Source organism: Montipora foliosa, chromosome 13 (assembly GCF_036669935.1).
Source record: "Montipora foliosa isolate CH-2021 chromosome 13, ASM3666993v2, whole genome shotgun sequence".
Lineage (NCBI taxonomy): Eukaryota > Metazoa > Cnidaria > Anthozoa > Scleractinia > Acroporidae > Montipora > Montipora foliosa.
Window position 1 is genome coordinate 36,336,182 of NC_090881.1, and position 13,013 is coordinate 36,349,194.

Sequence of the window (13,013 nt, forward strand, 5' to 3'; positions counted from 1 at the left end):
CAGAAATTCTTACCTTAAATATATGCAATTGAAAAGCTAAGGGATAGCCGTCGCTTTTAAACACTCAACGTTAAGTTCAAACTGATTTGTTGCACATCGGAGCAATTAAAGACTATTCTTTGTCGATGAATTAACGAGGGCATTAATTCTCGCGTTAGACGAAAATTTGTCTAATTTTCTGTGTTGTGGTTGTTGTTTCGTTTGTTTTTCGTAATTAAAATTGAGTTTTACGGAACTTAAATTTCGCATTTCGAACCTTGTGCTTCAAAGCAAGCTCACTTTATTTTGTATATAACATACATAAATTCTGAAAAGAAGGCGAGACAATATTTTTGGGATACATGTATGGAGAATTCCAGTGACTCCTATAGAAAGAAATGCAATAAAATTGAAATGTGAATCGAGTCGGCAAACGATTGATAATGACACAGGGACAGGTGGAAAGTACGTTTTAATAGAGCGAATGTATGAAAAATCAATTCGTTTTCACAACTCGGCGAAGGAAGAATCACTGCATCATTACAGGAGGACGAGACGATCAAGTAAGAAAAATGAACTCCAGTCTGCCAAGCCACGGCAACAGTATTGGATGCCATCCACACGATCTCTCTGGAGGAACACCTCACCAGTCACCTGTTATTCGAGTTTGTCTGATCCTTATCGCAATCGTCAACATCCTGTCGTGCCCTCTTACCGTTGTCCTGAACGCATTGGTTATGGTCGCTGTAAAAGGGAAGTCTCGACTGAGATGCCACAAGTCAAACATTTTACTTGCTGCACTAGCGTCGACTGACTTCATGGTAGGGCTGTTACTTCAGCCAGTTTTCGTTGCGGAGTTAATAACTTTACTTCTTGATAAGGCTTTTGGTGGGGTATGTTTATTGTCACATATCTCCAGAGTGGGTATAAGCTGTTCAAGTTTTATTTCTTTTCTCCACCTGGCTTTACTAAGCGGTGAACGCTTTCTCGCTTTAAAGCGCCCTTTCGCGCACTTGGATTTAGTCACCACTTCACGTCTGCTGTGTGCTTCCGCCTTGGCGTGGCTTCTGCCCTTAATTCTACATATTCGTCTTCCCTTTGGAAAAACTATCCTTTTGCCCATGAATATGTTCTTAATGTTTGTAACAATGATCTTCATCATTTTCTGTCACGTGACTGTTTTCCGTGAAACCCGTCGGCACGAACAGCGACTTGTCACTCAGCAAGTTACTCAAGAGGCAAGAGAGAAATTTGAAAAAGAGAAAAAGGCAGTTAAGATAACATTTATTATTCTTGCTGTTTTTATTTTGTGTTGTTTGCCTTTTGTGGCCTTTCGAGTTGTTTCACAATTGACGCATGGGACAGAAAAACCCACGGAAACCGTTAAAATAGTTGGTCAGTTGTCGAGATCAATGTTGCTGTTAAACTCGTTACTAAACCCAATTATTTACTCAGTCAGAATCAAGCAGTTTCGGGTCTCGTTTAAGGAATTGTTAGGTGGAACTCGGAACGTGGTAAGACCTGAAGGGCTGGGAGTCTTTAGAGCGCCAAACGCTGCTGACAGCTGACGGGCAGGACGCAATCCTGATGAACGAAACCGGACAGAAAGAAATGAGAACAAGACTGCCAGTGACATGGTACCAGAACGACGCAATTTTTGTGTATAGCGGAGCAACATAAATTTTCCAATACTTAAGTTTGAAAAGTACATTCGGGTTCTTTAGCGCGGTAATATAAAATGCTTAATGGTAAAAGTAAATGACGGTGATAGATATTGGATCCGGAGGTGTTTTCTGAAATCTTTCGGGGATATTTCAAAATACCTGCACTAATAGGAATCCTCTAGCGGGTATAACCTACTAAGGGGGAGGGGGGAGAATATTCCGTTTGGGTTTCAGTGTTGTATATAACGCCACACTTGGTAAAGCATTGGAAATACAGCTGACTTTGATACGAAATTCCACTCTTATTCTGAATGTTTTTTTCTCCTAAAATGAACACCTCTCCCATACAAAATTTAACGGTACTTATCTCAGAATTCACATAGGTACACAGAGGTCACTACCGAACTTGGGAGAAACGAATGAAGGGGGTAGTTTCTAAAGAAACTGTGGTGCTGCCTCAGTGGGGAAGTAGTATACAAAAATTCGGTTTTATCAACGGAGTTGATAATATAAATTGGTCACCGTACAGAGATTCTAAAAGTTGACGTTTCGAGTGTTAGCCCTTCGTCAGAGCGAATCCAAATGGGAGAAATGCTTCTTCATAAAAACAGTTAGGATTCTCAGTTCTTGTTCTCAATCCGTCCCTTGTCTTCAATCCGGTCCATCCAAAGTCTAAAAAGTTTTTCCAACGACGACTTTGGCTCTATTAAAGGTGACTTTTTGCGGCGTGATGGCTATTTTATTTAAAGAGGCAAACCCGGCTATAAGCTATTTTCATCGCTCGATCGTGTTTAAAATGGTGAAATAAAAAGTACGCAAAATTGGGGATCTACCAACCGCATTGGCATTGTCCTTTGGTGAATCGCCAAATTTGTGTGACGGCACCTCCGGCTGGATAGCAAAGTTACCGATAATGACAACAAAATGAAATAAAAAAAAAAGAAATAAAAAAACACTTACCGGTGATGACGCCAAGTCCAAAGAAGCATCCATGTGTAATGAATGATAAGTTTACATGACCAAATTGTTATTCTGCTTGGTTTTACCTAGAATTCGGTCGGTAAAATGATGGTTTTTTTTTTTTTTACACAAACCGGGGAAAAGGAGAGTCTCTATATCTTACCCTTGCTTTAAATAACCCTAACAAAGATTTGTTTTCTACCTGGAGGAACGGTGCGCAACAACAACTGTTCCAATTTCGACGGTTGGTTAGTTCCGTCACCAGCCAAGTGGGTTAGCTTTGGGATGTTTTCACCTGCTTGACGCCGTCAAAAAGCTACAGGCGGTCCGTAAGATCAAACTCAGGTCTCACCGGTTTTCAATTTTGATCCATATTACCTCAATGGAAAATATCTTTACCTAATTGTAAATTTTCCTTACATTATATCACTGAAAACGTTACCTTTTTATTAGTGCCTTCTATCTGGTTAAACCGCATTTTTTCCCGTAACCATTATGAAGTTGCAGTGGGTCGCAAAAATTGTTTTTCTTTTGCTGTACTCCAACAGCGCTTCTGCCAATGATAATAGCAAGAGTGAAGGAGAAGAAGAGGAAGTTCCAAGCGAATACATTCTCCCTGGTTACGTGATGGACAACGATGCTGCCATTGAACTTCTTCATCGTCAAACTGAGATGACCTACCAACTTAACCTACCGAAATACCTAGACGAAATGAAAGCTATAACTCCAAATATCCGACAGCAGTTCGATGATAAAGATTTTGCCATTGTTGGCTCACTTGCTACGTTAGACGCCACGATAACATTTGGCGAAGGAATAAAAAATCTCCAAGTGATCGGTGCCGATACACAAGCAGGCTTTGAGGGCCTCCCCAATCCTGAGAATGGCAAGTTGCACAACCATGTTCAACGATTGAACGCTTTGCGGAATCTTGTTTGGCTTATGAAAGAAAAAATGAAGTCTGGAGTAGTTACTGCTGATTCGTCCTTGATGGATAAGCTCAAGGAGGCACAGACCTGGCTTTCAACCCAGACTGGAGGGCATTTGGGTCAAGGAATGACAACCGCTCTTGAAAAAGTTGAAATAATGGACAAGTTGAAAGCAAAATGGGGCGCAAACTCTTTAAAATTCAGAACTTTCTCAGCGGCGGCTGCCAACGGACTTGACTTCGTTATCAATGGGTATAACACGGTGGTCAATTCAATGGCAGTAAATCAAAAAGTTACGGATGCGAACATTCTTGCCCTTAGTAGCTCTGTGACGGCAATGGCTGGCGATATAGCGATGGGAGTCTCTCAGATATTGGCAACCAGTGCCAAAGTGGCAAGTGTCGCTGGACCTATCGGGTATGCAGTAGCCGCTACCTTGTACATCGCATCTTATGCTACCGGAGTCGCATCGGGAAAGGTAGGTCAGGAAGACCTAGAGCCAAAGGATTATGTCAAGATCTTTCTAGGGCCTCTCATTCCAGCCCCGGATTTTGCAGCTATGGTGGAGATTTTCGACGCCTATGCAAAGGGCGACATCTTCCATGCATACTACTTGTTGATGACACAAACAACGCCAGCGGCTTTCTACATCGTGGCTATGGCAATTAAGGATGTGAAGACTGGATCGAATGAACTTAGAAAGTATGCAGCAGCTGTAAACTTTCTGCGAATGGCCCACTTGATAAAAAAGAGAGATGAGTTCAAGGAGAAGCTGAAGAACAGTATGTATACAATAATTAAGGATATCAAACCAAAGAAATTCCTTTTCGCTTATCCTGCCGTTTTCACTACTGACGCAGAGAGTGGAGAGTATACAGCCATGGGTTGGACTCGCTCATCAACCTTAAAACATGAATTTGAAATCGCAGATGATCTTGTTAACAAGATTGTATTCATGGCTACTTACAATGATAAATTTAACAAACCATATGAGTGTCGTGCTAAAGCCTCTGAAGGCTACACATTCTGTCCCAGAGTTGTCGATCGCGGAGACAATGGGCTGATCTTTATAGGAAGTAACGAAGGGAAGGACAAAGTAATTTTGGAAGAGAACACAGAAGCTTATGGGATGGGAGGAAACGATCACTTTGAACTGAAGTCATCAGGTAGCAAAGGAACAGTCAAAATCGATGGAGGGGCAGGAAGTGATAATATTGACGCAATAAATTCCCACCCACAAGGACTAAACTATATTTCTGGCGGTGGACCGGAGAGAGATACCATCAGAGGGGGGTACGGTAAGGATGTTATCTCTGTTGACAACGATGAAGTGTCCGATCTTGATGGGGATAACGTCTTCCTGGTAGAAGGAACTGGTAATGATAACATCCAGGTAGGACCCGGAGCAGACCTAGCTGTCATCATGAAATCGGCGGGCAGCGCGTCATTCTCAATGCATCAGTGGAACCACGCGACACAATCAGAGCAGAAACCAAAGAGAATTGTGTACAATAGCGACGCAAGGCTGACTCATGGAGAAAACAATGCAAAAAAAGATGTCATGGAAGGAAGTTACACCCATCACGATGTACTTAGCATGACTGACTACAAGCCAGATACATCCACCCGATCGCCTGACCAGAGAATAGTGCTTATCGATCACGCCAGCACGGAAGAAACGAGGACCGTGGATTATTTCATAAGTCAGATCAGTTCAGAGGTTGTAGATGAACTTTTTCATGATCACCGTAGTGAAGTTCTGGCTAGTGCTCATCCTGGTCGCGCTCTGATGGTGGAAGACGCACAACACATCCACTTCAAAGACATTGAGAGATTTGAACTGAGTAAACACAGTTTCAATCTTCTGCTACTGGCAAATAATGCACATAGAAATATGAGGCACGAAGTGATTGGTGGTGCGTTAGACGATTACGTGATAAACTTGGATGACGACATACCGCTGCTAGCGCAGATGGGGACTGGCGCTAATCGAGTGTACTCTGGTCCACGAGATGACGCCTACTCAGTCATTCTAGATGATTCCAAAGACGTCATCTACGACAAGGGAGGTAAAAATGTCCTCGGTATCATGCTGCAAGATGGTATGAAGCTTAGAGACGTGCAAATCACCCGGAACGGCGGCGATCGTTACAGAATATATAAGAATGTACAGAGCCCAAACGGTGTTCCGTTACTTGATTATGTGTTCCACGGCAGCAACGCGTACGACACGGTCCAGTTTCTTTTCAAGGACAACACGGGCAAGGAAGTTGTGTTCAAGGAGCTGCAGAGACCGAAGTATTTTAACGATAGGTTTCTTGACCTCCTTGATATAGATAGCTATCATACTGGATACGAATTCCTTTGTGAATATAGAGATATAATACTCAAGATCTCCCCGGCAAAAGGCGAGACCCTTGATATTCAGGAATGCAAGCACAAAGATCCTGCACGGCGGAAAACAAAATCCAAAAAAATGAAGCATGCAAAGCATGGGAAATAAAAAAAAACCAAATGCATTCATCAATGCATAACCTCGACTATGTATAATTGTACTGTGATAATGAGACCAATGTTCAGTGGTATTCTAGAAACAGTAGTAGAAATTTAAATGATAAATACAATCAAATTGTTACCATTTCTTCTCAGTTTTAAGGAAAGTGAAGAGGTGTGACCAGGGTTATAATGGAGTTAAGGGCTTGTAAATTTTCATTATCTAGAACTAAAATATCGTTGTTCATGACTCTGGAGTCTGGAGTAGTAAGAACATAAAATGGAAAATTGTGTTGTAAAACCTTACAAGACTATAAGCAATAAACTGAGATTTTTCGAAGAGCTAACTTTCATCTCTTAGATACCTAATCTGCTATTGCTACTACAGCCTCTTCTACTCTCACTCCAATATCAATATCAACCATTTGTTTGGTGATCTTTCATTGATTTAAGAGATAAAGGCTCAGCGAAACACCCTGACGTTGTGTGGTGTATCAACATACCTACGGGTTTCAATCAAGACAGTCACTTTACAGTTCCGTCACTGTTTCCCAAAAGAGTCTCTTCTTTTCAAGAGTGTCCATGTGAATCGAACGAGCAAGAGAAAGAACTGCCTCATCCTTTAAATTCAGCCAGTGGCTATTAGTTTTTTTAGTAAAAATAACGTAATAACGTTTTATTGCTATGGGTGTTGTGTGAAGAATCTGTTTCTCGTAATGCAAGGTGCATTTTTCTCCCCTACAGTCCACAATAAGCTGCCTCAACACTCGAAAGTCCGCAATATTGCACAATACTCTCACCGCCGCGAAAATACATGAAACGTCTTGGGAAACTTGTAACTTTGCATAGAAGTCTTTTCTGCTTTCTTTTGAGGATTTCTTTGATTATATTGGTTCCAAACGCGTTTTATCTCAACTGAGGATTTAATGTAATTTCAGTGAGCTTTTATCCGTTCCGCTACGGGGCCATAGGCGCCTATGGTCATGAGGGTGACATCTACAACGACCAATTAGAAATCTTACCTTGGATCTCACTCGCTTTTATACCCATATAGCCATTTATTACATCTTTCTTTTTACGTGGTCTGACGTTTATTGTCATTTGAGAAGGCTAGGACAGTAGGTGAGGCTTTTTTAAGAAACAAGGCCTTAAAGTTTTATTACGTTCTCTGATAACCCAAATTCGGCACTGTAAAAGAGGGCGGGAGGTGGGGGAGAAGTATATCGAAAGAACTTACATAAATGTTGCATTGAATACCCGAATATACACCGGTCATAGAAATGTTAACTAGGGGCGCGTTATTTTGGTACTATTCCGGAATAGGAATACACGGAATAGACGGGACCTCTTCCGTTTGGGACCTATTCCGTTTTCGGAATGAACGGAATACTATTCTTGTCATTCTGCTCCCGATAGGAGAATGAACGGAGTGACGGGAATATGGTTCACTCGGAATAGGCAGAATATGCGTTCTTTTGGGAAAGTTTTGGCGAGAAATGATACGCAGCCGGCTGGTCGCCTGCCTGCGCTTTGAAAATTGTAAAAAGTTTAACGGAATAGCAATGCAAAATGTCTACCTTAGATGTGGGTGTGATGGCCTCTCTTCTGTTTCCTTACCGCTGCTAGAACAAGAAGAGCTGTAAGTTTGTTAACAAGAAAATGTGCCTTCGCCTGGTGAAAAGAAATGACGTTGGCATTAATTTGTTTTTGCAAAAACCACGAACCTTTTATCAATTAAGTCGACATCAAGAGGAAGAGCATATGGGAACGAAAAGCACTCACAAGTACAAAAAAATTCCTCTTCATCTTCTCCCGTAGGGTTTTCAGCAATTGAAGCAAACCGAAAATACGAGAAAACCGCAAAAAAATTGGCACGTATGGACATATTTCAACAATTCGTGTTCCAAACTTTCGGGACACCTTTGCACTCACCATACCAACGCAATTGGCGTATGCGCAGATACAATAGTTCCCAGGTCACCTTCGCTAATAGAACATCTGTTCTTTTGCAAATTGAAATTCCGTGTATTCTGTTAATCCTAATCCGGAATGAGAATAGCCTAGATGCTCCCAAAACAATGTACCCTAAGTGTAAGGGGCGAATAAGATGATAGAGGAAACAACGTTCAGGACAATAATGTAAAATTCTCATTCGATTTCCTGTTATTGAAATGTACTGATTTGAATCCATTTGGTAAGCACTTTTGGACTGTAATCAACCGTTGCTATGGGCATTGCTGTGTTGTAAAATAGCTACTAGTGGGCAAATCTCTTAATTTAAACGTAAATCAAGGAGTGATTACAGCAATATCGTTTCAAAATACGTTTTACAAATGGTCAGAGATGTTCATGTTTGGTAAAAATGATTTTTTTCTGGGGAACGTTATATTTCCGACCACCTTAACTATGGGAAACTCACAATTATATCTAAAAAGTAAGACTGTATCATTAGGAAATACAGGGCACAGCCCCTGACTTATTTAAGTCCTTGATTATCGTACCCTGCGAGCAGAGTCTTCTTTGATCGAAGGAGACCCAAAGGGGATAATAGTACCAATAACCTACTAACAGCCACAACTAAACTGTTACAATTTGTAGGCTCTAAAGGGTCAAATAGAATGGTTTTCACTCTGCTATCGAAAGCAATACGCTTTTGCATTGTTTTTTGCGTTACTACCCTTGTCACCCTAGGTGATTAGCTTCAAGTTGAAAACCTCGCGCCGCTTTGTCATCCATCAGAAGTAAAACCAATACCAATCACACGTTTTCCGACGCTACGCATCAGGTACATGAGTTTGGTGCGGGTTTTGATTGGCTCATTGCATTGTCTGTGTCCTTTGTGATTGGCCAGAGCGATTTCTTTAGTTTTGGCTCTGGGACGCTCAGTTAAAAACTGCACTCTATAAACGAATTTCTTATGGATGAGTTTTACTGTATAGCTCAGTATTACGTGCAATTTTTACCAAAGTGTAGTTTGCGGTTTAAGTTGACTCCGAAGGCACTCTTTCCGGGAATGCTGTGCTTGTTGTTTTGTTTGAGCTTACAAAAGCTTTTGCGACATTGCATGTATTTTTGGTCATGCAAATATATAAAGCTAGTTGTTGTTGTTTTTTAGCTTTGTTTGTTTTGGTTTGGTTTTTTGTTAATTTATCACGAGTTTAAATAGTGACAAAACTTCTAATTAATAAAACTAGTAATAATTATTTAAAATTAATTTGAAGTGCAACATTGAAACATATTTCAGCATTTCGTTTTGTTTGTATTATTATAATCGTAGTTAGTTTTACGAGGATATGTTAAACTCCTGGGAAAGGAGAAATAGGGTATTTTTGCCAGAGGGTATCGGGCTTGACTGGTAAAGTAATTTCAGTTCAGTTCATCAGTTCACCAGAGGCCCAAGAGATATATAAAGAAAAGAGACACAAAAATCTAACGCTGAAGTTTATTTGATCCTGCTACTCACCCCGGGGGTGAATTTGTCATTCGAGACTAATAGACCTCCAACTGTGAATAGTCTGAATAAGTTGTTTAAAGTATATTCGAGGACGAAATAATTACGTTTCACCGCAAAATAACAAACCAACTTGATCACCCACCAACCTGACTTTCAGTTCCCTCCGATGTAGGAAACCGAAAGTCCTGGTATGCCAAAAATGTCAACGAAAAGATTGATTTGAAAAAAATCGTTTCATCACATGGGATTGGCTTTAGGATTTTGGGAGACCATAAACCCCATCAGAATTGCTATGACCCCGATTATCAGCAGTGCACAACCACAAGCCACTTCCCAGTTACAGCATTCAGATGAATGCACCCTTTTTGAGCGATTGGGGGCGCAGTTGCAACACGGTCCCTGCTGAGGAATCGGTTCATACATATGATGCTGGTACCCTCGTATGACAACTATTCGTGGCCCGTGATTGCTGTCCGTTTGTTAATAATATGGTGCCAGCGCGCCAGAAGTTTCGCAGTAAGCCACGTGGAGCGGATAAACAGTCCCATTGACTGCATTGTTTCTCGAAACTGCAGGGTGCATGTAAATACAAATGAATGTGATACAGACAACCGTTAGTCAGCATCGGCCGTTATCCTGGTGATCGATTGTGCTCGGGTCCTCTCTGACGTCATAGGTGATGCAACGTTGTTTGCTCAAAGACTTTTGATGGGAAACAGTTTCATTGTAAACTCAAAGTAGTTGATGAGAGCATGCGCTGTAAGGAGGAAGAATCCGAGCTGACCCCAGTATTAGTGTATGCTGTAACAGATCAAAATGTTTGTCTGTGAAACTACTGGTGATATCACACACGGTTGTAGCTGGCCGGTATATTGTAGATATAACCTATAACAACAAATCTTTGTTATCGAGAACTTTACATATGTATACGTGTTTGCCGCTTCGGGAAACCTGAAGATTTCTTAGAATAATTGTTTTTACTGTCTGCTCTTCTACAATCTTTAAAAAAAATAATCAAAGGCAAATCTCAAGGGAAGTAACACGTTAATGCTGGGCTTACCATTCATGTTTATTGTGTATATATAAATACATAAAGATGCAGGGATGGCGCAGTGGCGAGAGCACTCGCCTCCCACCAAGATGGGCCCAGGTTCGATTCCCAGACACGGCATCATATGTAGGTTCAGTTTGTTGGTTCTTTGCTCTGCACGGAGTAGTTTTCTCCGGGTAGTCCGATTTCCCCTCTCCTCAAAAACCAACATTTGACTTGATTTGCGTTCATTTCAGTTTACAGTGTCCCTAATTAATTAGTGCTCCAGCCCTAGAACGACTCGAGACTTCAATAACTTTCCTTTCATTTTATACCTTAGAATTAGTTCAGAAAAGAATAAAGGAAAACTTGAATAAGGTAAGGCTAAAATGATTGATGCCGCGAAAGAAATAGAGGTCAAATTCAATCCTGATTGACAATGCCTAAATAATCGCTAACTGCTTGGCAAGCAATCAAGTTAAGTAATGCTTGGCTGGAGCATTCATTAATTGGGAATTTGGGGATAACATAGTGGTTTTTTGGAAACTTTAAGGTACTTTTAAAAGTCTTGAGTTGTTTTCGAACGATATATTCAGGCGTTCCAGGTGATTAAGGAAGTAAAGAGGTTTGGTAGGATAGAATACGGTTTCGATGATTGAAGATTGTGAACTCTTTGGACTGATCCTACGAATTGACTTAAGCGCTGTTACACTGTGACACTGTGTCATCCAACTTGTCTCGCAATGTTTTGCCGACATTGTGGCGGGACAAGTTGCATGAAACATTTCACGGTGCAACATACCCTGCAACGGTCAAAATCGTTGCGAGACAAGTTGCAAGAGCCGTTGCCGAAAGTAGAATTAAGTTCTGCTTTTCGTGGAACTTGTCTCGCAACGATTTTGTCCGTTGCAGGGTATGTTACACTGTGAAATGTTTCGTGCAACTTGTCCCGCCACAATGTCGCCAAAACATTGCGAGACAAGTTGCACAAAACATGTCACAGTGTAACAGCGCCTTTAAGTTCGCATGTCATTAAAAAAAACCTCGTATTTTAGAAAAAAATGCTTGGACAGCAGACAATCACGAAAAAGAACATGGCAGCTGCAACCACAGCTTCGTCTGTTGGTTGCTCAGGATCATGAGTGTATTCTGTATCAGAAGAGAAGAAAAACGGTCCTATAGGTCACATGACACATAACTTCGAGTGGAGGAACGAGTCAATCAGTGGCAACAACTTGATAGCGGTTTGCTGCATTGTGAAACAGAACAGGTGTCCATCAGAGTTCCACGCTGCCTTTAAGACGATGTTTGGCTGTACGTTTGCAAGAGATACAACAAGTTACAGAAGCCATCCAAAGTGAACCGGTCTTTTTTGTCTGGATTACCGGTGGATCGGGCTTTGGACGACCACACTGGTCAGCAAGGCCGCTCATAAATTTTCCAGGCTTGACTGCGAACGGGCAGTACTGTTCTGTTCTTTAAGCTCTACGAAAAGCTTTTACGACGCAGCTTCGTTGATGACACTCGCCTGCAATAAGAACCAGACGCAACCGCCAACAGCAAACAACAGGTCTCGAACATCACTTTCATTCTTGACAATGCAGATGAAGTTCTTGAAGACGATAATTGTAGCATGGAGTTCAAAGACCTTTTGGTAATATGAGAACGCTTTCAAGCCCAACGTTCACATTCAATATTACCTCCAGAACGGCAAGCAGCACACCCAGTTCAAAAAAAGCCCTCGTTCTGTTATGTGTCTTTCCTGGCTCATTCAATTCTGAAGCACAAACAAAGTCTTTGATTACAGACTGCACAACAAGTGACAAGTCAGTCCCAGTTCTACAGGAATTGAAAGACAGATCTCTTGTCGAGCAGCTGAGACCACCAAGATACCAAGTGCTCCAGCTTATTCAAACATTTGTGCAGAAGACTGCCTCGGACAAGTTTCCTGGCCTTTTCAGATGGAGGAAAGAAACTGGCCTGTGCACATTTCATTTCTTGCCTTGCTGTCAACGCTAATCTCTACTGGAACAAGGACACCTGCAATCAGTCGGTGGACGACAGGAGAAAAGAAGGAAACAGAAAAAAGTACCAAAAGTTAATGGGAGACGCCGAAAAAGTTTATTCAGGTATTCATGCTGAATTCCAAACAAAAGCGTTTTCAGAAGTGTACTTCCGCAATAGTCGTGTCCGCTTTCTTTCGGATAAAAAGGACGCTGTTGAGAAGAAAAGAAGAGAGCAAGAAACTGAAACTGCTTTGAACGTCAGCCTGAAAGACTTTGGTGATCACACTGAAACAGCAGCAACTCTTTTATTTGCCGGAGTAATTGCAAAACGTTGTAAAGAATAGGACGAGGCCGAAAATAAGTTAAAAGAAGCGTTGGAACTTTTAAAATTTTCTTGGGAAGCACTTTATGACCGCCGAATGTCTTAAAGCCATCGCAGATCTTTACAGTAACTTTTCTTCAGACGAGCGAGATTGAGTTGGACATATATCACGTACG

The 13,013-nt window shown here is 41.4% G+C and overlaps 1 protein-coding gene across 1 annotated transcript; it reads left to right on the plus strand.

Annotated features, from left to right (window-relative positions):
• The first annotated feature begins 551 nt into the window (after window positions 1-551).
• On the plus strand, window positions 552-1,547 carry LOC137981931 (cannabinoid receptor 1-like). The gene has a single exon (XM_068828960.1). It carries the CDS (start codon window positions 552-554, stop codon window positions 1,545-1,547), a length of 996 nt encoding a protein of 331 aa, XP_068685061.1.
• Window positions 1,548-13,013: the final 11,466 nt, after the last annotated feature.